General features: G+C 44.3%; 1 protein-coding gene across 8 annotated transcripts in view; it reads left to right on the forward strand.

Annotated features, from left to right (window-relative positions):
- PTPRK (protein tyrosine phosphatase receptor type K) overlaps window positions 1-25,598 on the forward strand; it is a 1,183,996-nt gene that overhangs the window by 1,009,657 nt on the left and 148,741 nt on the right. For 5 of the 8 annotated variants that reach the window (XM_069234833.1, XM_069234830.1, XM_069234836.1 and 2 more), the window contains one exon: window positions 1,628-1,657. The exons of the other annotated variants lie outside the window; for them this stretch is intronic. In XM_069234833.1, coding sequence (XP_069090934.1) covers window positions 1,628-1,657 — 30 coding nt within the window. The remainder of the gene's footprint in view (window positions 1-1,627; window positions 1,658-25,598) is intronic. 8 annotated transcript variants of the gene reach the window in all.

A 25,598-nucleotide genomic window follows, 5' to 3' on the forward strand; every position in this document is an offset into this window, starting at 1 on the left:
ATGCCCCCGTGATTGCTTTGATGCTGGTCTCCTGCACATGTGCGTTCTCCAGTCTGCCCCCTTTCACCTTCTCCGCTTCACTCTTACGACTTCCACTCCTAGAACAAACGAATAATTGTTTAGTTTGCTGTGACTCACCATCCCCCAGCATAGATATACAAAATACAATTTGATATCAGTTAAATCAGATGTAATTCCTTTTGGGGGTGGGGGGTAATAATGGCCTTAACGGCAAGGCTTTTTTATTTGGGTATAACATCATCTGTGCTCACACAATGTGTAAATTACACTGACAAATCTGATTTGGGTAAATGGAAACGTTTATTTTACATGTGTACAGTTTTCAGCTTGCCTTCCCAGTGAACCTTAGATGTAGTATCCCTTTTATAGAAAATTGGTATCTTTCCACAGCGCATAGACGTTTGTCAAAATCAATCTTGGTTCTTCTACATCAGAGGTGCCCAGAGTTCAGAATGGAGGACTGCATTCACTTTAGACATTCAGGATATTTTGTGTACATGAACCCTAATGTAATTTATTCACATTGCTTTACCATCTTGAAAACCTGCCATGGACCTGGCCTCCATGGACCGACGCTGGACACCCCTGTTCTACAGGGCTTGTTTGTGTATTCCAGAACGTATTTTCTAATCTCCATCAGACCTGGCAGAACATAATCGCGATGACAACACTTCTCGACTGACAAAAATGAGTGCACTTTTTAGCTTTGTGCCTTCCCCGCTTTAGTACAAATATGTCTGGAAGCAAAGAAAGCATCTTGAAGAATTGTTCTTATTTGTGCAGTTGTTAAACTGTTTCCGAAAAGGGATACTGCATCTTTAAGCTGCAATGTCATTGCTTTTATGTGTAGCTGATTTGTTTCTAGTTCTGCTTCATTTCTCCCTCCCTTGTTTTGTGTTCCTTCAGTAAATAGTCCTAAATACTTGGCATGTGTGCATCCACATATCCTTTCCGAAGAATGAATGAAACAATGGCTCATTTGTACTTTTTATAAAGTTACTAAAGTGAACAGCATAAATGTTTGTGGTCATTTGCATAATTAATCTGTTGAAAACATGTATGCTGGAAATATCTGAGTTCAAGTATGGTTTGTCCGGGTGTGCACGTAGACTTTGAAAATAGGTTTATGTACAGCATTGAAAAGTGTATGTGTAAATAATAAATAGCAGTAACAATCCTTCAAAATGTTTTCATGCTCTTCATGACATGCATCTGTACCACAAAAGTTATGATTGTGCAACTAAAGAGTGGCAACTATACATGCATCTAGTTTTCATGCACACGCGTTCCATACTTCATAACATTTAGTACACATTTTGATCAATCTTAGTTACTGAGCTGCATGCTGAAAATACACAAGCCATCCAATTTTCAGTTTTATTTATTGTAATTTTTTTGGGCACCAACTAAAATGTTGCATGTGACTGCTGCAATTTATCTTATTCTTGCTCCGTTGTGATATTTAAAATTGCATGGCTATGTACACTCGAATCAGTGCATGGAGGAATAGAAATAATAACTTGTTTTGCTTTGTTTAATGTGAATGGTTCATGCTTCTCATTCACCATTGCTTCTCTTTCCCCCATTGTTGTGATTTGCTTGCCAGGAGGAGCTACTACTCTTACTCCTACTACCTGTAAGTAGAAACTGGGCACCTTATTTCCTATACATTTGCTGAAGATGCAGTATCCCTTTCAGAAATTACGTTTTGAAATGCATTCAAAATCCTTCACTAGCCTGTATTGCTATTTTGGGGTACTGATCACATGGTGGCAATTGTCTTTTTAAACTATATCACACATGTTTGTGTATTGCCATTTCATATCTGTGCACTCTGTTTAATCTGCTGTTGAATGATGGACAACAAAATTACATGCATTTGTTGCAGATGATTCGTGGTCAAAATGAACACATCGATTGTTAACAAAAGCTTACTGATGCATTTTAATGTTTCTAGATGAATTCTACAGTGCAGCTTTCCTCGGTCTTTTCTCTGGTTCTGTTGTCATGATAGAGGAATGCTTAAACTTTTGCGTTAGCTTTGGGTCGCGTCATCTTAGTAAAAACAAATCAAATATCACCTCCTTCCAGACGACTAGCTACTTTATAGATCTGCACAAAGCACTTTCATGGGTGTGAAATTGGAGTTAGGGCTAGTTGAAGGAAAAGATGGTCCTATTACAAATTTTATATTTAGGTGGTCCCAGCTTACGCATGTGACCACACTTCAATAGTATATTATATCATTAAAACAAATGATATGACAAGGTAAATCTCTTAATTACAAGCATAACGTGAGCACTTGGCATGATGACACCGTATATTCTGAATTCTGCCACGTTGCTTATAGTTTGTAGCCGCAGGCTCAGCAGTACAACCCAGTAACCTGCTAGGGAGCTGGGTCTTTTTTTTTATTTTTAAAGGGATGGCATGACCCCAATGGCAGCCCTTAATATCTACAATCTGGAAGAGATTCCTTTCTTTAGAGTATCCCCAGGTGTCAGACTGAATCCGAAAGATTTTTGAGCAGTACCTGTGTTTGTCAGGAGGTGGCATCGTTCGACTTCATGTTAGCAGTTCCCTTTGTATTTTTCCATGAGTCCGAATTTTGGTTAATGGATTCTTTTCTAATTATCTTCTATGCTCTGCTTCTTTGTTGGGATCCCTAATTGATGTTAGTCCAGAATCGAACCTTATTTCCTTTATGTAAAATCGAATTTTCTTGTAATGGCAATCCAACTGATCTTGCTAGATCTGACTTACTTCAGGATCACCATTCTAGGTACTCCACCTTTGAACCTCCATGTTACAACCACTATCAGTTCTTTTAAAGTCAGAGTGGTCTCTTTTCTTTTAGTTGTTGCATTGTAAGGACTGAGACAACTTCTAGCTCTAAGTGGCATTCTTCACCACTTAGGTTGGTGGCAGGATGTTCTCCAGCACTGTATCTTTTATAGATTCACATGCTTGAATCCTCCCCTTTGTCATGGTGGGAGTCCCATGGTAACACAAAAAAAAAAATCAGTGCTAAAGTATTAGTATTAAACTCCATATAGAAAAACCCATTCCCATTGATATAATACACCCAAACTTCAACCAATCAGAGCAGCGACCCTGAAGCACTCCACACCTGTAGATCCACTACACCATACCTCAGATTTCTTACTGCACGTCCGTGTGATAGGGAGTCTCCCTGAGCTCTTCTCAGTAACTGTGAACCTTTTGACCTGCAACTTCCAGTTACTCTGTACAACTACTGTCATCACCTGAGGTACTCTTGTAGCAGTGATTGCCTTTGTATTTTAAACACAAAATGCCTGAATCTAAAAAAGGGCTTTTTAAGCCCTGGGAAATCTAGACTATAGTCAGAAGAACCACACAAAGAATGCCTGTCCTACCTTTAGCCTGAACATCAGCCCAAGGATTGCACGTACTGTCATACTTTTTCAGCAAAAACCCTCAAAGACGGAGAGGTACGTCTGCATCTGTGGCTTCAGAAGAAGGCGGCTGTCTGAATCAGACTGAGAGTGAGGAAAAGGCTTCTACTGCTGGAAAAAGAAAAGGAGGAGAAACATCTTCCTCACAGAGAATCCAAAAAAACTGGATCTCACAGTGGAGAGACCAGTGAGGAGAAAAGGAAGAAAAAGGACAATGCTGGCCCTTCATTTTCCTGCTCCTCAAACTCCTTTCAAGGAAATCTCCTGAGGACAATCTCACACATCAGTGGTGCTGTTGACGAAGCTACCATCGACAACAGCTACATCATCTCCAGCACTGTCTACTGCCGCTTCCACCACATCGACAATCAAAGTGATGACGACAGTAGCTTCGTCGACCAGGGTAGTGACGATGACTTCATGTTGACATCTGCCAGACCTTCCCCCACTGACAAAGATTTCCTCGTCAACCACACCCCCTTTGGGGACGACATCCACTGCTCCACCTTCCAGGAAGATTATCGGTTGTTCCGCCATCGATAACCCTGTCGACGGTAGGAAAACACTTAATTCAGGGACCCAGGACTCCTCAGATGCCAAAAAGCTTACCTGCAGTCTCACTAGTGCTTCCAGGTAGGCTCCCGGAATGTCAGGAGTCAGAGGATGAGGGTATGTTTGTCCCTGCTTAAAGCTCTTCCCAGTCAAGGGTAAAATGTCAAGAATCTGAGGAAGAGGAGGATACTAAAGGTATCCTTTAGTTCATCGTATATGGAAGGGGACTGCTCCTTCACAGATAGAGATCATTCTTTGCAGCAAGTAGATAAGTTTCAAGAACACTAACCTTATGAGGAAGAAGAACATCATGCTCAGTAACTTTCTATCAATATTCCTATAGCACTGGTTACGGACTTGCGCCTCATGCTTAATGATTACTGTAAAAGATTTCCAGATGCCAACCCAGCTCAACTGCCTTTAGCGAGACAGGAAGCGCTTCCTGCAACTCCCTCATAGCATAGCACTCCTAGACTTTAAAAGGAAAAGCCAATTCCGCCTTCAATAGTTCTAGGCAATCTGCTAGACAGCGATGACCAACAAGTGGAAGAGGGAGAACTTGTTAAATCCCACTGATAATGACGGTAAAATTAATGAAAACACCAGTGTGTCTGCCTGCTGTCATTCCAAATCTGGACAAAAAATACAAGGCGTCCGAAAGTTCTCCTACCTGTCTCATTCGTCATCCTCGGCCAGACTTGGTTATCATGCAGGCTGCTCAAAGGGTGGCAAAGAACCATGTGTTGCCATGCATAGCTCCTCCTGTTAAAGAAGGCCGCTGGCTTACAATATAGGTAAGAGGTTCGCCACAATGGTGGCCACTTCCATCAGAGCCTATAATGCCATGACAATCTTGGGGAGATATGACCCACAGATGAGGTCAGGCATCTTGTTGCTGCTTGACTGCCTTCCAGAGCATAAGAAAAAAGAGGCAAGGGAGATCCCGGTGAAAGGTGAAATGGCCTCTCCGGATATTATAGATGTGGCTATGGGCATTTCTTCCACGACGTTTAGGCAAATGGCCAGGGTTGTGGTCCTTAGACACTAAGGATGGCTAAAAGCCACAACATTCAGTCCAGAGGTGCAAGCCAAGATTTTGGACATGCCATTCAAAGGAGAGTTCCTCTTTGCGAAACACATGAACGAGGCCTTGCGATTCATCAAATCGGACACAGATACCGCTAAATCACTGGAAAACTTGCAACAGAAGAAGTTCCCTCCCTTTCGAGGCAAAGGAAGCGGGCAGTACATATCCAGGCCACAGTTTCAGCAACAATTTTACCCATATTCTCAGCGGGGATTTTGTGCCCAGTACATTGCCACGTTGACTACAAAGTATAGCTGGTCAATTAAAGTTCCCAGGTCACTTGATGTTGGATTTTTCTTAGTTTAACAGAAATCCATAGCACTGGAGACTGATGCAAACTCGTTTCATGGCTTTTCCTTTAAACAACAGGGCAAGAACCAGTAGCTTTGTGAATACTCGTGACAATGTTAGGCCAGTGGGTGGAATTTGCAACTGTAAGTGATCTTTTCAGGTAAAATGCCAGTTGAATATCTGCCAGCCTTGATATACGTAGACAATGAAGACAGTATGTAGCAGAAGTGGAAAGTTCTGGATATTGGCTACCCCAGGCTTATATTTTGCAGTGAAATCACCCTCAATGCCTCATATGAGGCCTGCAGTTTGACTTCCATGAAATGTATAAAGATCTGGGAATCATCTTATGGCTACGGGGCTAGAAACAAGACTAACAAGGACTCTTCTGCTCAGTGTGTTTCATTTATTATAAAGATGGCTCCGTCAGCAGGAAAGATTGAACTCCACTCTTCAGGGCCTGGGTTTCACAGCACATTGTAGGATTCAGCTCTTAAATATCTTTAGTGTAGTGGCAGATCCTGAAATTATATGGAATCTCTTGGCTCTACTGCTTGACCACACCTCATACGCTGAGATCTGCTAGAGCCATTGGTGTCAGTTTCCACAGTCTATGGAAGAGCAACCTGCTGTAGTAGCCAACTAAGAATAAATGTGTGGAGTGAGGATTCTCTGTATGGAATCCAGTGAATGGGTATCTTTTGTACCGCAATGTTTTATTTACTTTTTAAAATTTCAGCTGCTTATTTTGACACTAAAGTCTACTTTTGCGTTAGTCTCAGATAAGTAACTGAAGAGGTCTTGGTGGAGGGAGCCGTCATGGGCTACTCCCACCAGAAAGCTGAGAGGTTCGATCTATGTGCTATGTTGGCCCTTGGGAAAAGGTCCAGGTAAATAGAAAAGTAAATGGAAAAACCTGAAAGTCATAACCTTATGTTCGATGGCATGTGTGACTGTAGATACACATGCTTTGCATAAGTTCGCCATCTATTGTTGGGCTCGGAGTGTTGCAAGTTATTTTGTTCAGAGTATTTTCTAGTCATGAGATCAAGTGACTCCTCTCGGTGATACTGCGCATGGGCATCAAGTCCTTTGTTAGATTGTTTTCTCTCTGACGTGTTTCCCCTTACTCTGGTATTCTTTGGGTTGGTCTATCCCGAACTCTTACCTTCCGTCTTTCTTTCAGCGACAGTATAGTATTTTGATCGCTTTTTCTTGTCTTCGTCTCCCTTCCTCAAACACATTTCAAACCTCCTCAATGATCTAAACTTGTAACATCATGTTTTGATATATTTTTGTAATTTGAAGCATTCTCAAACAGATAATACAGACTCACTACTATACCAATTGAAACTAGTAAACTGAAAATCGTAAAAACATTCTTAAAGCTAAACAAAATCTTTCTGTACACATAGTCCATTTTCTTTCTTAAACTACTCCTCAAAAATATTAGAAACAACGGAGTCCGCAAACAAGGTGCAAAATTTCAAAAAAGTTCTTTAGAGAGATTAGCAGTTTGATATAAATAATTTCAGTTTGATGCAGGTATATAATTGAGCAGATCAGTTTATAAAATTCAAAACAGACATAAAACTGGTTTCAGCTTGGTACCTAAGGTACAAAGGTAATTTCCTACAAAAGGAGTCATTATTACTATTATAAATGGAGGTCTAAACAAAAATCTCTAAGACTCTGATCTAAGAGTTATGCAGACACACTATGAAAACTCAAAAAACTAAAATGTTCTTTTCAAAGCATAAAAACTTCAGTTGTTTTCCTCCATCAGAAATATATTCAATGTTAATCGCCTTGTTTCCAGTCCATGTCTCTTCATGGAGGTTCCTCCAACTGAAATCAATAATCTCTCATATTAGTATCTCTCTTCTCTGGTTTAATCTTTGCCAAATATACCGATTCAGTAGCTCTGCACTTCTTATTTGGCACACTAATTCTTGTTGCTCTTTGGACTTTTCAGAATCTGTAATTCAGATTGATCACTGTTTCAGCAGTTTTTTCTCCAGTTTCCTTTAGACTGCCAACTCAATCAGCTTGTATCCTCAGTTAATTTGTCCAACTTGCCGTGTTTCCATCTTCAGTTGTTTCTTAATTTACACAACTTGCAACTGGAACATCTTCAATTCTCAAAGTTTGATTTTCTTATTTTTGATTTTGTTGTTGTTGCTCTTGGTCTCATTGAACCCTTTGTTCTCCCAAATCTGGATCCACTTAGTGAACTTGAGTTTCACCACTGTGAATTAGTTTGTTTGTGTCACCTTTTCTTCATCTGCAGTCTTCTCTTCATGTGAGGTATGTGGATCCAGTGTGGCAAAACTCTACACTTCACTGGAGTTTTTGTCACCAAGCTCACCTGTTTAGGGAATTTCTATTGAGGCACCAGACAATTTTTATGATCATGTTCCTTCCCCACCATCCAGTCAACCAGTTTCTAGGTTGTGGCAAGGCCATTCACTTTTCAGAGGCGTATCCAGATTCACCTCTGAAGCTATTGAGTGTACCAAATCTTTGCAGTAATTCAGAAAAAGATCAATAATACTCACACGCGCAGCTGAAGGAATACCAGGAATCCTCTACGCTCATCCCATCAACGTTTTTTGGGGAGAAACACCTGTAGTCTGTTAGGTGTGTTCCTCTTTCTCATTCTGACTAAGGAAATGGCTTCTGGCCATTTCAATGGTGTTAACATACATACCTTGGCAAACCTTGCTTTCAGGGTACATTTAACCCTCTCTACAATTCCTGATGCTTCTGGATGGTATACACAGTAGACTTTCTGCTCCACTTTCAGTGCTATGTAAAGGACTCTTGTGAACTTGTGTTTAAAATGAGTTCCCCTGTTTGACTCTAGCGATGTAGGCAACCTGAATCTAGGGATGAATTCCCTTAATAAAATTTGGCTTTAGCAAGGACATCATATTGTCTGGTAGTATGCCTCCATCCACCTTAACAAGCAATCCAGTAGGATATACTTTAGGTCATTGCACAAGGGCATTTCAACAAAATCTATGTGTATTCTTATATAAGATTACAAATACATTATGATTCTGTTTTTTTTTATGTGACTCATGGTCACACTAGACCCCTCCAACATTTACCTGCTGACAGGTGACTTATCTTTGACACAAATTATCTGCATTAATTCTGAAATGGGGATTGACCCCAAACCTGTTAAAAGTCCTAACCATAGCATTACGTCCAATGTGTGTAGGTCTGTGTAAGGTACCTTATCATTGGCAACATAATAAAAACTAGCAATACAAATCTTGACATACAGATATCATTTACGTCTTTTTAACATCCTACTTTCCCCATGTTTTCTTTTCTTCATCTGACACTTTTTGTAGTTCCCTACGCACATCAATAGGCTCAACTGGCATTGACAAGAAACTGTTTAGAATTTCCATTTCACATTCTGATTTTTCATTTGTTCCTACTGTACCAGATGCAATAGCGCAGTACCTTGCAACTTCACCCTCAAATGTATTGCTCATTGAAACTGTCAACTCCGCTCTATTGTGCAGCACATCGGGAATGGCGAGACCTCCAGTAAATCTAGAATTTGTGGCTCTGTTCTACTTGGTTTGTCAGTGGATGTCAAGAAACCACTTTGTGACCAAAATTAGCCAAAGTCATGGACCACTCCAAAACCGTAATGGATATCTCTATAGATGTTAATACTCAATCCATTGGTCATTCAGCGTGCTTTTGTAATTAGGATGAATTCTGCTACTTGTGCTGAAGTTACATTACACAAGTATGCTGCTTCCGAAATATATGTGGTATTGTGTGGAAACTGCAATTTCTGCTAGAAGAGTTCCACAATGGTCCATCAGACAGAACCAATAAATTCAAATCCGCTTTTGCGAGTGTTACATTTTGAATATATTTCCGATCCTGGCATGGTGCACAAATATGTCGCATCAGTACAATCATGGTCACTTTCGTCTATCCCATCATCCAGGTCCCACTTTGGCAACGGTAGAAGTGTTGAGGGATTCAGGGTACTGCATATTTACATGACATATTCTCTGCTGCTTAAAATATTTGCTCATACTTAGTAAAACAGCTGTTTCTAAGATGCTGAGTTTGTGTACAAATCAGCAATTTCTCAACTCAATCTGGAATCATCACAATTATTCTGTGTTCGATAACAATCGTCTTACTTCGAGCAATTTCCAAAGAAGTTGCATGTGCCCCAGGACAGCAATGATCAGTGGATCTTATATAGCAGAAAAATATGCAGTGGGCCGTTTTCGTTCACTATGTTGCCGAGTCAAAAAGGAAAGTGTGCACCCGTCTCTTTCATTGCATAATAAATACAAATCTCTTCTAATTTGGCATTCCTAAAACAGGAGTGTCTCCAGGAAGGCTTTCATGCATTAATTGCCCGAAGGCACTGGGTCCCCCACAACACAGTGGGTCAGCCTTTATAAAGGCTGTTCAGTGAGGGAGAAGTTTGGCATCCACTGATGACAAGAGCCAACTGTTCCCAAACCAAAAACAAAATCAATAAAAAAAACTTGACACAAGTCTGTAACAAAAGCACTCTGCTTTTGCAGGAATCTGACACAATATTACTGCACAATTCAGTACAACATGGAATCATTATAGCATTCACTTTTTGCATAAGTCCTGCACTACCCTCCATTTCCGACTGGACTTCTTTGGTCTCGTAATTGGAGAGTTACACTTGCTCCTTGGTACTTGTTTTAGAATGCCCTGTTTAATCATTTTATCAATAACAGGCAGAACATTTTATCAATAATTGGTGAAGTCCCATCCTCTGCTTCATGAGGACGCTTGAATTGAAAATTATGGGATACATTGTATTCGGTTTTACAGTGATTGGCCCTGGCTCAGCAGTTTTGATCAACCCAGTTTTTTTCCTGAAAAATTACTTACTTTCTTGTTCACAGCATGTCTTAAATTTGAATTCAGGTCTTCTGCTGTAAGACCTGGAAACAATTTATTTAATTCTTACTTCTTGCCATTTATTTTAAACTATGAATCTTCTTCCTTTGTCTGAATAAAGGCACCATCTCGTGTGCAGTAAATTACACATTTAAGTTTAGACAAGTGTTCACAATCGAAGATAATAACTGGACTTACATAAATTTATAATTGAACACGTTTTTACCAGGACATTAGCTAACAACCTGTTAGACATGTTTATTTCCAACCCCTACAACTGGAATTCTTTTCCCACAAGCTTGAATATTAGAAACCTATACCGGCCTAACAGTGGAGTGGGTGTGACCTTTAAAGATTAAAAACGAAACTCAATGGCCATTATTTTTTTCTTTCACAACAGTGCTGTACTGGTCTACTTCTAGAACTGCACCAAGAATGCAGTCCTCTTCTCCTCTCAGGCAATGTCATTGTGCCAAACTCAGTCCTTCAAGTGCATCTGCAAGTTGTGGCAACATTATCAGTTACTGAAGGTTTCTGCTGCAATTTGATGGAAATCCTTTCATTGACTCTGACATGATCGGAGCTGAATGTATATAAAACTTAAAAATAGCCTTGGCTTTTTCATGTTCCGCACAGACGTTGATATGTGTGAGACTATTGATTGTGTCATTCCATTCTGTGCCATCTGATTGATATTCTGCTGCACTTAGGTAACCAGTTGTGACTCATTTTGAAATCACTTACGGTGAAATCTACAATTCTATTTCCAATGTCCAGTTTTCCTACAAATATAGCAAGGACCATTTCTCATCTGTGCATTATTAGTCACAATATTGTCTTGGAATTGCTAATAAATCTCCTACTTTAACATGAGGACCACCCTTTCCATGTTGCACATATTGCACACCACTTCCTTGTACATTACCTCCAGCACCAGTACCAAAACAGATGGATGAAAAACGCCCTGACCCCTTTTCTAAAAAAAAAGAAAAAAAAAAAAAAAAAGTAAAAGCTACTTAATTTGAGCTACTATCAATTTTTCCTTCCTCATGTTTTTCTTTTAGCATTACAACAGCAACTCTAATGATTTGACCTGTTTGCTGTATGTGCAAACTAATTTATGGGCACCTTTCCAACACAACAACAGAAAGGAATGCCAAGTTGCCTCCTTTTGTGGGATCATCAACTGCACTATATGCTGTCGGTAAATCTGTGTAAACCTCTCAAAACATGCGCGGATTCATCTGGGTTTTGCATCACTCTCACAAACACTACCCAACTTACTTGTTTCTGGGAACCTTTGATTTCAAATGCTCCTAACCTGATTACATTTTTGCATAGCAATTCGAGAAAGCTTATTACGAGTGGATTCTCTCTGTGGTTCCTCTGGTCACTGTGCTATGGCCTTAGACTCAGTCCACAAATCTCAAAGTACGACAATTGAAAATAAAGCATTCAAATCTGTCCAAACTGTGGTTTCAAAATGGTCACCATTTTCCACCTCTGTATACTACTTCTCGGGCCCCTCTCTGAGTTTGAGGAAATTCTTCGTATATGTATAAAGATCACTTATTGACCATGGTGCATGGACATATGCTCTTCTTGTATTTCTTCCAACAGAAACTTTTTTCACAACCATTTCACATTCAGAATCACTCTCAGGTTTTTCATTGATCCTCTCTTTTTCAACACCGCAGGCATATAAGATGGTTCTGTTCATTCTTCTCAATACTGCATTACATCTTCCAATTTATCTTGTCCAATAATCCTGTGAGATTTTCTTGCACTGGTCTGGGATTAAGATCCACTCATTTGTGTTAAACCACACTTTTCTCATCTGACTCATAAATTCTCTTTTGTTTTAAATCCAATTTTAATTCTTTAGCCAATTTCTCATATCCACGATGAGCACGTCTTCCTGCCTCTGCTCCCAACAATACAAATCATTTTTATTTGTTGTTTAAATTTTGTCGTTATAAGTTCCAGTTTCTGACAGACTTTCCAACGCCCTTTGACTTTGAAAGTATTACACTCCATCACTTTCGGCTCAAGTTGTTAAGACAAACTAGGTTCTGTCTCCTCACTCCTCACATTTGGCTCTCCTGTTCCTAGCTCTGAAGTTTGGTTCAGGGTTTACTCAGAGGTTCATTTTGACACCTTTCATAGGGAATAATCGTTCAGTGCTACTGTGTGAGAGTTTAGTCACTATTCATAGCTCCAGAGCCGTTAAAATCGATAATTGTCGAAATTGTAATCTGTAGAAGTGATCCAAGGTGTCAAAGTACAAAGTAGGAGTTTGATGGCACAAATAAAAGCTATACTTTGTTCTCTGTCAAGATTTAAATGTACGTATCTAATGGCTTTGTGAAATCATTGAGTCAAATAAATGCATTTTAAAATTCAATAAAAGTTCAATTGAACAATTTGCTACTAGTCATGCAAAAACAGTCTGGTGCCCTGAGAATACTAGGATTTCCTTCTACCTCATGTATATGATTCTGGGGCACTGTCGGTTACCCTACCAAAGCATCATAATCTAATGCTAGTATGATCATCTATGATATACTTAAAATCCCACCTGTACTTGCACATGAGCCTTGTTATAAGAAGGTAGTGTAACTTCAGTAAAGAATGTCTATTAATTCATCCTATTCATCAGAATAACTCTCATTCTTTTCTTGCTCATTCTTATTTTTATCTTTTTTTTTCTCTTAGTCAGTAATCGCATTGAAACCACCTACAGTTTCTAGCAGTTCCTGTCACCGTGCTTTCTTCCATAAACGCAATTGTACATCCAGTCAGTGGTTCACAGCCTTATCAATATGTTGCTTTAATATTTTCTTATGTTCTTTCTCATTCACTACTTAGGGTCTCATTTTGAGGTTGGCGGGCCGACAGTTGGCCCACCAGCCCTGTGGGGATGAGACTGCCGTGGAGCTGGCAGTCTTCCCCGCCCCCAACCCCAGTCAATTGCAAGGTTTTCACTGGGATGTCCGGCATGTATGTAAGCAATAGTCCAAAAGCATTGTATGGCAGAGGTACCAATTGGGGGCAGAGCTTCTTCCCCACAGGTACAACTCTGATTTATTCAAAATTGCACCCATTGTAATCTTAATCTATCTCATAATACACTTAATACCAATACAACTAATCATAGTATGGTTTTAAAATGAGGTCTGAAATGCAATATGCAGTACCAGTTACCCAAACAAGGAAACCTTTGTCTGCCTGCCAGGTTAAAGAACAGAAAAGGAAAAGCACTTAATCTTCCAATCACACGACCAGCGGCAGCCTACCCTTAAAGGTAGCTTGTCTATCCTTCTGCACAAAGAGTAAACACCACTACCCAAAATTAGTTCTCATACACAACCAGAATATTAAGGGTTTCATAGGACTTTAACCAATTAGGGCTATAGCCTATAACCTGACGTGCTACCACACATATTTTCAGCAGACAATTCTATAATATTATCTTGCAATCTTAGATATCCATAAATTTGTACCCTTATACATAAGTTCAAAAAGCTTTGCACATATATGACTCAAAATCACAATATCTCTTCATGGAGAGCACAATTTAAACACCATTAGCAATTTGTGCCAGTCAGTGCTGATCTGAAGAGAGCTACCCCTCTGTCACTTTTTGACTGGTCTTTTTACTACTTTTTGTTAAACTTCTTTTTTAGATCACCCCTGGTGTGTCAAGGGATGCATCTAGGAAGACGGGTTTCAAGCCCTGTGGATCCTGTCATCGGGAGATGTCCATGACGGATCCGCACCTCATGTGCTTGTGGTGTTCGGAGCGTGAACACAACCTGAAGTTGTGCTCCAAATACCGGGCCATGCTTCTGAAGGCTTTGAGGGAGCAGTCTCTAAAGCTGATGGCGCACAGGTCTTGTTTGAGAGGAAGGTTCCGGGACTGGTCGCGGAGTCCGAATTCCTTGTCTAATTCAGTGTTCTTGGACGATCAAGTGAGTCGAGGCATAAGAAAAGGAGTAAAAAGTCAGAGCGGAGCTTCATCATCAGAGACCTCGTTCTTCAGAACCTGTGCCTGGGCTGACTCTGAGCCTCCCCAAGTTACTAGGAGCCCAACTAAAATAATTTTATGAGGCCATGCATTTCATTTTTGGGCAGTCTGACCCTGCCAGAGCACCTTTAGGCCCCACGGGGTTGGAGGGCACACAGTTGGGTTCCACACTGCGGCTTTGGCATTGGCACCGATGGGCTCTCGGATCCAGTTCTGGGTCTAGACCGGCGCCAGTCATACCATCTCAACCTTCCCTGGCACCGGTCCTAATGCTGACACTTCCGACGCCACCACCAACGTCATCCCTCACTGAACCAGATGGGGTTTGCCCAACTCCGGAAGCCTCCTTGTTCGGATCGTGAGCCTTATTCTATTGGTCTAGGCCTCGGGGAAGAATGGGGAGGGGTCTCTGGGCCCTTTAAAATACTAGCCATACAAAGAAGAAATGGACTACTATGAGGACTTGGATGAAGACAGTAGACTGGACATATCTCCAGATACTGGTATGCCTTCTCCACATACCATGGCTATGGCGGAGAGAGCCTCTTATACAATGGTGGTGAGGAGGGTGGCTGAGATCCTGGAACTTTCACTACCCTCAGTGGCCGCTAAGATTAATCTCTTGACAGAGTTTCTGTTGCCAGGAGCTTCCATCTCCAAACCCCTGTTCCTGTTCAGTGATGCCCTCACGGATATCCTTCTGGGTACCTGGTCCAAACCCAGCACAGAGGCTCCTGTGAATAGGATGATTGCCTGCTGATGTTTCCCTGCATCTGGGGAGCCAAGTTTACTTACGCAACACCACACCCCTGAGAGTTGGAGGTCCAAGCCTTTACTTCCTATGGCCCATTCCCTACTGCTCCCTGCATAGGGAATCCAAAATGCTGGATTAATTTGGGAAGAATATGTCTTCTCACACTCTGTGGGACACTGTTTGCAAGTGCTGCCAATGGTCCCGGAGGAGGCCCAGACTGTAATCTCTCAGGCTCTTGCTGATGGGATATGAAGTTAACGATCCGTTGTGGACTGGACATGACACACTCAATAGGCAGAGCAGTTTTAACAGTGGCCCCTGAGGTTTCATGCCTGGCTGAGGATGTATGGCTTATCGGGGGATGTCTAAGCTTCCCTGATGGACATGCTCTTTAATGGCACCCGTCTCTTCAGAGACGAGGCAGATTCGGGGCTTGAGTGCTTCTAGGATTCCTGTACTATGGCCAGGTCCTTGAGCCTCGAGGTGTCCCCTCCAACCTGCCGTTCTCTCCTTTTGTGGCAATGAAAGGACTTCCAACTGCACCAGTTCCCATCTAGCAACAGTGCTGCGCATATTGCCCAGCCTCTGTGTGGCAGATGGCTCAGGACCCACTCAGCTTGTGGGTCCGGTGGCCAGTGGCCTAGTTAGTCTGTCCCCTGCAGCAGCCTCCAAATCCTCATAGTCTGCCTCTCCTCCACCAATGACTCGCAGTTGGCAGCAGGATTCGCATCACTTCCCCCACTGGCAACAATTACTGTGGACTACGTGGGTTTTGCAGATCGTCCGAAGGGGCTACTCTCTCCCCTTTCAGACTAACCTTCCACTCATACCCCCATCATACATCCTGATGACAGAGGATCATTTATCCTTCCGGCGAGGGAGTTGCGGCTCTCTGGCCAAGAGCCCCAAAGGAAAGGCTCTGGTGTCGGAAGAACACTTGGGTGCAATTCCTGCTAATTTCTGATCCTCAAAAATGACAAGAGTCTTCACTCTATCCTAGACCTACAAGCCCTCAGTCTCTTCCTCGAGAATGAGAAGTTCAGAATACTCACATTGGCTCAGGTTTTGTCTGCCTTGGACCCAGGAGACTGTATGGTAAATTTGGACTTGTAGGGTGCTTATTTCCGCATCCCTGTCCTGCCTGCCCACAAACGTTACTTGAGTTTCATGGTAGGCTGTGAGCACTTTCAGTTCACTGTGCTTTCTTTTGGCCTTAAGAGTGTCGCTCAGGGGTTCACCAAGGAGATGGCGATGGCTGCAGCTCACCTGTGGAGATCAGGGGTATCGGTCTTCCCCTATGTCGACCACTGGCCTTTGATGGAGGGCTCACCCCAGGCTTTTGTCTCCCTCCTCCAGAATGCAGTAAACCTCTTACATTTGCTGGGGTTCACTATGAATGTGCCAAAGTCAAACCTAACTGTCTCTCAGAGGCTTCCTTTCATCTCAGCTGTTCTGGACATTGTGCAGTATTAGGCTTATCGTCCTGAGCAGTGAGTACAGTATATTCAGACTGTGATTCTGATGTTTCAGCCTCTATCTTGGATTTCATTGGGACTGACTCTGAGGCTGTTGGGTCTAATGGCATCATGCTGGTGACGAATGTCAGATGGCGTATGCGGGCTCTAAAGTGGGACCTTCAGTTCCAGTGGGTGCAACATCAGGGGATTCTGTCAGACATGATCCAGATTTGGTGGGGGAACTGCAAAAGAACTGCATTGGTGGTTAACAAATTGCTATTCGGCCACAGGCAGATCCACCTTCCTCCCCCATCCAGATCTGATAGTAGTGACAGATGTCACTCCTGGGATGGGGCAGCCATCTGTGAGAGGTGGAGATCAGAGAAATCTGGTCTCTAGCAGAAGCAGAACTGCACATCAGCATGCTGGAGCTCCGTGCGATCCAAATGGCATTGAAAGCCTTTCTTTCCTCTATCAAGAGAAAGATGGTGCAGGTGTTCATGGAGAACACCACCGCCATGTGGTACTTCAACAAACAGGGCCAGCAGTGGTTGTGGATCCTTTGTCAGGAGGCTCTGCGCCTCTGGACATGGCTGGAACATCAGGGCATATCCCTGATGCTTCAACATTGGCTTTACAATTGTTTTCTATGCTGACAACACCCAAAGTGTGGTGTCGACTTCTAGTGATGTGGAGGATGTCTTGCAGCACTTCAACAGCGGTATGAGTGAAGGGGTCAGATAAACATAATTCCCTTAAACTAAATTCAGAAAAAACGCAAGTCCTCCTTTTTTGGTAAGGATTCTTCCTTGTGGAATTCCTATTGGTTGACGCAACAATTGGGTACCCTTCCTCTACCTGTTCAAAAACATAATAATGTGGGGGTGATCTTTGACTCCAATTTCACTTTCTCTGATCAGATAAGTAAACTTTCTTCCACTTGTTTCTGCCTTCTAAGAATGTTGAGGAAGAGGAACTCTGTTGGGCCTACAAATCTCTACTTAATACATGCCCAGGGTACCTGAGGAAGTCTTTCGCTTGGTATACGGCCCTTAGTTCTGTGTCATCCACAAGGGTGATTATCCCCAATTGAAATACAGTTTTTTTTGGGGGCGGGCAGAAATGTTGTATTTTTAATGTGTAAACTTTGGAATAAGACGCCCACATCCAGTTAAAATCTCAGCCAAATCTGACATGGTTCAGGAAACATCTGAAAACCTGGCAGTATGCACTACAGTACTTGTCAAGGCTTTACTTAAATGTTAGGCTTCTGTCTTTCACCGCTTTCCTTGCATATCCTAGCTCCAAGATGCCCTCGGGCATTTGTTGATCTTTATAAACCTATATCATATATCACACCATATCAACATCTGGCTGGCTCTCTGAACACCAGCGCAGACAAACTCAGCCGAAAATGACTAGCTGATCACATGTGGCGTCTCCACCTTGAGGTGGCACGAGGTCTCAGCAGTGGAGAGATCCATGGTTAGATCTGTTCACCTCTGCTGAGAATGAGTAATCCTTGTGGCTGTGCACTGGGCATGGAGAGTCTGTTATCCCGACCTGCTGAGAATGTCCATTGATCCTCTGATCAGACTGTCACGTAAGGAGGATCATCTGTCCCAGCAGCAGGGAATGGTTCTTCACCTGAACCTGTCCACTCTCCACCTTCTTGTGTGGAGATTGAGCAGCAGCAGTTGACAGCTATTGACATTCCTCCTGAAGTCTGTAACGTCTTGGCAGCCAGGCTTTCCACCACCAAAACTGTAAACGCCTGTTGGGAAAAGGAATTTGTGGCATGGGATACAGACATGTCTGTTGACCCCCTTTCTGGCCCTCTTTCAGAAGTTCTCCTGTTGATTCTTTCCTTTGCCCAGCAGAGCTCTGCTTTGAGCACTCTTAAGGGCTACTTATCTGCTGTTTCTGCCTTTTTGTGGTTGCTTGAACAACCTTCCTTGTTTAAGTCTCCTATTGTACATAGGTTCCTCAAACGTCTTACTCATCTCTTCCCTCCATCCCCATCCCCATTCATTATGCCCCAGTGGGATCTTAATTTGGTTCTGACCTTTTTGATATGTGCTATTTTTGAGCCTCTTCACAACTATCCCCTCAGTCACTTCACATTGAAAACCGCTTTTCTTGTGGCAATTACATCTGCCTGCAGATTGAGTGAGCTGCAGGCCTTATCATCTAATCTGCTTTACCTTTCCATTTATCCTGAAAAAGTGGTGCTTTGCACCAAGGCCTCTTTTCTGCCAAAAGTGGCCTCACCTTATCTTGTTTGCCAATCTATCGCCTTAAATACTTTTTATGCACCCCCACATCCTTCAAAGGAAGAGAAGAGATTGATTCCACTGCCTCGACCCCCCAAAGGGCGTTGATGTTCTACCTTGAATTGTACAAGAGGTCCGGGTGGACTACCAACTCTTAATAGGGTATCTGGGTGCAAGGAAAGGTCAGGCCATGTAGAAGCGTGCCATCTGCAGATGGGTTGTACTCTGCATTAAGATCTGCTATGCACTGGTCAAGAAGTAACCTTGTGAGGGCTTGCACGCTCATTCTACCTGACCTAAAGCTGCGACCACTGCGTTAACACGCGGAGTACCAGTCATGGTCATCTGTCAGTCAGCAACGCGGGAATCCCTGAACATGTTTGCCAAACATTGCTGCCTGGACAGTCAGGTCTGTAGGGATGGGCACTTTCCCCATTCTGTCTTGCAGAACTTTCTCATTTGAAATTGGTTTGCAGACCCTCCTTTGGGGAGGTATTGCTTAAGTATCTATTCAAAGGTAAGGGATCTGCAGCTAGAAGTCTCTATCAGATGGAAAACGTACTTACCTTCGGTAATGCCTTATCTGGTAGAAACTATATTTAGCTGCAGATTTCTTACCGGCCCATCCATACTCCCCGCTCAGCCAACGGATTTCTAGGGGAAGGGACTTTCCTTTCAGGGCCCTAGTTTTGACAGACCACTGTCAGTGTCCTTCATGGCTCCTCGTTTCTGGCATGGAAAGTTGTGAATAGAAACGGATGTCAGCCCACTAGGGTGACACCTATATAGGGACCGCAACGTAATTTCCAGAGCTGACGATGACAGATGCGGAGCCGATCAAGGCCACCTACCACCGCACAGGGGTACTGCTCACCAAAAGTTTTCCAGATGGGTGTGATGCCTGGGGAGAAATTAAAGGTAAGGAATCTGAATCTAGATATAGTCTCTACCAGATTACATCAATAATTCTGGCTCATTCTTAAGTCATTGTGTTATTTTTTTTTTTGTATTTCATTAAATATTTCATTATATTTGCATGGGTGTTGTCATTTCCCTCAGAGGATACTCACCCCTGCTTTGTAACCAGTTCTTTGGTGCTTTCTTAACCTGCTCATGCACTGCTTATACTTTTACCCAACTGTGTTTATTCGTTCTCCTCAATTGTGTCTCTTCCTTCTCCCTTGAAAAAAAAACAATAAAGGAGTAAGTTAGACGCTAAATTAATCTAAGATGCCGGTAATTACTTGGGCAGCATGCCAAGACATTATTACTTTTGTTCAGTGTGCCGCTCTAGAACGTCCTTATGCAAATCAGACGTATGTCTGCATTAGTAGGAATACTTCATCTTGAACTGCCAGGCCAAGCCTTCTTTAGAGACAGTATGCTGCCACCGCTGCACACTTTTGGCTTATCCCTTGGTGAAGGCGATAACCTTCCACCACTATGACAGTAGTGTGTTGGACTCCTCTCCTGGTCCAGTAACACTGCAATCCATAAGACAGGCTTATGTCATGACGCACAAGACTGATCCATAATAGCCTATGACAACAAAAATCAGTATTTGGCATACAGACAACATGCATTTGGGCCCTCCGGGCTGGGACCCACGTGTATTACTATGTGTTAGAAATGGGGTTTTTGGTTGGCAGTCAGGTTACCCCCTGTCCAAGCAAAAGCCCTCACTCTAGTCAGGGTAAGTCACACACAATCCAAGATTATCCTGTGCCCACCCTCTGGTAGCTTGGCACGAGCAGTCAGGCTTAACTTAGAAGGCAATGTGTAAAGTATTTGTGCAATAAATCATACAATAGCACCACAAAAATACACCACACAGTGTTTAGAAAAATATATAATATTTATCAGGATAATTGTAGGTCAAAAAGAATAAAGTTGCAATGGGAAATTGTAGAGATATCACTGAAAAGTGATATAAAGTGTCTTAAGTCTTTAGAATATAAACAAAGTCTCTTTCAAGCACAAGTACCTGGTTTAGCGTGGAAAAATCTCCTCAGAGGGCCACAAGAGAAGAGGTGCGTGGAAAAAGGGTGTGTGCGTCGATTTCTCCCCAGCACACACGGACTTGCGTCGTTATTTTCCACGCGGGGAAGTCGGGCGTCGTTTTCCGGCGCGCGGACAGTCTCTTTCTGTGGATCGCGGGGATTACCAGATGTCCCGGGTCTGTGCGTGGATTTTCCTGCTTGTTCTCCGGCTGCGCGTCGGTCTGCGGGGCAGCGCGTCGAAATTACGATCTCACGGCAGGCGTCGCGTCGATTTCTCCTCTAGACTTCGATCTGCGGGGCTGCGCGTTGAAATTACGTTCTCACGGCAGGCGTCGCGTCGATTTCTCCTCTAGAGGTCGGGCGGCGTTGTCCTTGCGAGGCCGTGCGTCGGATCTTCGATCGTCCCAAGAGCGTTGCGTCGATCAGCGTCTGAGTGCGGCGTTTTTCTCGCCGCGAAACAAGCTGTGCGTCGAAATTTTCGATGTACGGAGCGTCCAAGTAAAAGAGAGAAGTCTTTTTGGTCCTGAGACTTCAAGGAATAGGAGGCAAGCTCTATCCAAGCCCTTGGAGAGCACTTTCACAGCCAGACAAGAGTTCAGCAAAGCAGCAGGGCAACAGCAAGGCAGCAGTCCTTTGTAGAAAGCAGGCAGGTGAGTCCTTTGAGCAGCCAGGCAGTTCTTCTTGGCAGGATGTAGTTTCTGGTTCAGGTTTCTTCTCTAGCAAGTGTCTGATGAGGTAGGGCAGAGGCCCTGTTTTATACCCAAATGTGCCTTTGAAGTGGGGGAGACTTCAAAGAATGGCTAAGAAGTGCACCAGGTCCCCTTTCAGTTCAATCCTGTCTGCCAGGGTCCCAGTAGGGGGTGTGGCAGTCCTTTGTGTGAGAGCAGGCCCTCCACCGTCCCAGCCCAGGAAGACCCATTCAAAATGCAGATGTATGCAAGTGAGGCTGAGTACCCTGTGTTTGGGGTGTGTCTGAGTGAATGCACAAGGAGCTGTCAACCCAGCCCAGCCAGACGTGGATTGTAAGGCACAGAAGGATTTAAGTGCAAAGAAATGCTCACTTTCTAAAAGTGGCATTTCTAGAATAGTAATATTAAATCCGACTTCACCAGTCAGCAGGATTTTGTATTACCATCCTGGCCATACTAAATATGACCTTCCTGCTCCTGTCAGATCAGCAGCTGCCACTTCAACAGTGTATGAGGGCAGCCCCAATGTTAGCCTATGAAGGGAGCAGGCCTCACAGTAGTGTAAAAACGAATTTAGGAGTTTTACACTACCAGGACATATAACTACACAGGTACATGTCCTGCCTTTTACCCAAACAGCACCCTGCTCTAGGGGTTACCTAGGGCACACCTTAAGGGTGACTTATATGTAGAAAAAGGGGAGTTCTAGGCTTGGCAAGTACTTTTAAATGCCAAGTCGAGGTGGCAGTGAAACTGCACACACAGGCCTTGCAATGGCAGGCCTGAGACAAGGAAAAGGGGCTACTTAAGTGGGTGGCACAACCAGTGCTGCGGGCCCACTAGTAGCATTTAATTCACCAGCCCTATGCACATAAAGTGCACCTTACTAGGGACTTATAAGTAAATTAATAGTCCAATCAGGTATGATTCCAGGTTACCATGTTTTAGGGGAGAGAGCATATGCACTTTAGCCCTGGTTAGCAGGGGTAAAGTGCGCAGAATCTATAAACCAGCAAAAACAGTGTCCAAAAAGTGGAGGGAGGCAGGCAAAAAGTTAGGGGTGACTACCCTAAGGCTGTCAGGTCTAACAAGTGTCCCCCCCAGCTGAAAGTGGGGAGAGCTACCCGACCTCCTGGGAGCTCTCATCGCTAAGGCGGAAGTACCTGGAGAGACCATCAGCATTGGCGTGGTCAACCCCTGGGCGATGTTCCACCGTAAAGTCCATCCCCTGTAGGGAAATGGACCACCTCAAGAGTTTTGGATTCTCACCCCTCATCTGCATGAGCCATCTGAGGGGCCTGTGGTCTGTCTGAACCCGGAAGTGAGTCCCAAACAGGTAGGGTCTTAGCTTCTTCAGTGCCCAGACCACAGCAAAAGCTTCTCTCTCAATAGCACTCCACCTCTGTTCCCGTAGTAATAGCCTTCTGCTAATAAAGACTACCGGTTGATCTCGGCCCTCCTCATTCAGCTGTGCTAGGACTGCCCCTATGCCCTGCTCTGAAGCGTCTGTCTGCACGATAAATTCCTGGGAGTAGTCAGGGGCCATGAGTACGGGGGCCGTGCACATGGCTTCCTTCAGGGCGTCAAAGGCTTTCTGACAAGCCTCTGTCCAATTCACCAACCTAGGTTGTTTCTTGGAAGTGAGTTCTGTCAAGGGTGTTACAATGGTACCATAGCCCTTGACAAATCTGCGGTAGTATCCTGTGAGGCCTAGAAAGGCTCTCACCTCAGTCTGCGTTCGCGGTGGTTGCCAGGCCTTGATAGTTTCAATCTTGGCCTGGAGTGGCTGCACCTTGCCACCACCCACTAGGTGTCCCAAGTACACCACGGAACCCTGCCCAATCTGGCACTTACTGGCCTTGATGGTCAGGCCTGCCTGTTGCAGGGCCTGAAGCACCTCCTTGAGGTGAAGCAGGTGTTCCTCCCAGCTGGAACTGTAGACAGCTATGTCATCCAGGTAGGCTGCACAGAAGGCATCCTTGCCAGCTAGGACCCCGTTAACCAACCGTTGGAAGGTAGCAGGGGCATTTTTCTACCCAAATGGCATCACCCGGAACTGGTAATGGCCATCAGGGGTTGAGAATGCGGATCTTTCCTTGGCCCCCTCAGTCAGGGCGATCTGCCAGTACCCTGAAGTAAGATCAAACATACTCAGGAACTTGGCAGCGCCTAGCCTGTCCACAAGCTCATCAGCTCGGGGGATGGGGTGAGCATCAGTCCGTGTGACTGAGTTGAGACCCCGGTAGTCCACACAGAACCGGAGTTCTGGCTTCGCACCTGGGGCAGTAGCCTTAGGGACCAACACCACTGGGCTGGCCCAGGGACTACTGGATTTCTCGATAACCCCTAGAGTCAACATCTTGGAGACCTCCTCCTTGATGCTGGCCTTCACCTTATCCGATAACCTGTAAATTTTGTTCTTCATAGGGAGACTGTCACCAGTGTCAATATCATGAACACAGAGGTGGGTCAGTCCAGGAGTAAGGGAGAACAGGGGGGAGAACTGCTCCAACAGCTCATAGCAGTCTCCTTTCTGGTTTAGAGTCAGGGAGTCAGACAGAATGACCCCGCTTATTGACCCATCACCTTCTTGGGCAGAGAGGAGGTCGGGGAGAGGTTCACTCTCCTCTTCCGTTCCTTCATCTGTGACCAGAAGCATGTTGATCTCCGACCTCTCAAAATGAGCTTTTAGTCGGTTCACATGGAGCACCCTTAGGGGATTCCTAGGGGTTTGGAGGTCCACTAGGTAAGTGGCCTCCCCTTTCCGCTCCTTTATTTCAAATGGGCCAGACCAGCGGTCCTGGAGAGCTCTGGGCTCTACTGGCTCCATTACCCACACTTTGTCTCCAGGTTGAAACTCTACCAGGGTGGCCTTCTGGTCATACCAGTGTTTCATTACCTCTTGACTGGCCTCAAGGTTACTTTGGGCCTCTTTCCAGAAGCGGGTCATCTGGTTGCGGAGGGCCAACATATAGCTGACCACATCCTGAGGGGGTGTCTTTGGAGCTTTCTCCAATCCCTCCTGGACATTGCTTAAGGGTCCCCTGACAGGGTACCCGTAGAGAAGCTCAAAGGGACCGAACCCTACCCCCTTCTGGGGGACCTCTCTGTAAGCAAAGAGAAGGCATGGTAAGAGGACGTCCCACTTACGCCTCATGGTCTCAGGGAGGCCACCAATCATGCCCTTCAGGGTCTTGTTGAATCTCTCCACAAGACCATTAGACTGGGGGTGATAGGGGGTGGTGAACTTGTAAGTTACCCCACACGCATCCCACAGAGACTTCATGTATGCAGACATGAAGTTAGTGCCTCTGTCAGACACTATTTCCTTGGGGAATCCCACACGGGTAAATATCTCCATCAGGGTTCTGGCCACCACCGGTGCAGTAACGATCCTCAGAGGGATTGCCTCTGGGTAACGGGTGGCATGGTCCACCAAAACCAGGATGAACCGGTTGCCTAAGGCAGTTTTGGGGTCCAAGGGGCCAACAGTGTCGATGCCCACCCTTTCAAAGGGGGTGTCAACGACAGGAAGTGGAATCAGGGGGGTTTTAACCCTTTTGCCTGCTTTACCACTGGCCTGGCAGGTAGGACAAGATCTGCAGAACTTATCTGAGTGTGTCCTCATTTTGGGCCAATAAAAGTGGGTGACAAGCCTGTTAAAGGTCTTGTCCTGCCCCAAATGTCCTGCCAGGGGAATGTCGTGAGCCAGACCCAGTAGGAAGGTTCTGTAACATTGGGGGATCACCAGCATGCGTGCTGCCCCAAAGGCCGGAACCTTAGGCTCACTGTAGAGGAGATCATTCTCCCAATATAGGTGGTGAGCGCCAGAGGCGTCGCCGGCTGCCTGGTTTGAGGCTTGTTTCCTCAAACCTTCCAGAGTGGGACATTCTTTCTGCGCCTTGCAGAATTCCTCCCTGGTGGGTCCACCCTCCACTTGCCAGCCAGCAAGCTCAGGTAAGTCACCTAGGGCGGCAATGTCTTCCCCAGTTGGCTCGGGAGCCTCCTCCTCAGGAGCCCCGTCAGCCACTGTGGGAACTTCTGGGGCCGGTTTCCCGTGCCCCTGGTCCCTCCTCCTGGC

The sequence above is a fragment of the Pleurodeles waltl genome, chromosome 5 (assembly GCF_031143425.1).
Source record: "Pleurodeles waltl isolate 20211129_DDA chromosome 5, aPleWal1.hap1.20221129, whole genome shotgun sequence".
Classification (NCBI taxonomy): Eukaryota; Metazoa; Chordata; class Amphibia; order Caudata; family Salamandridae; genus Pleurodeles; species Pleurodeles waltl.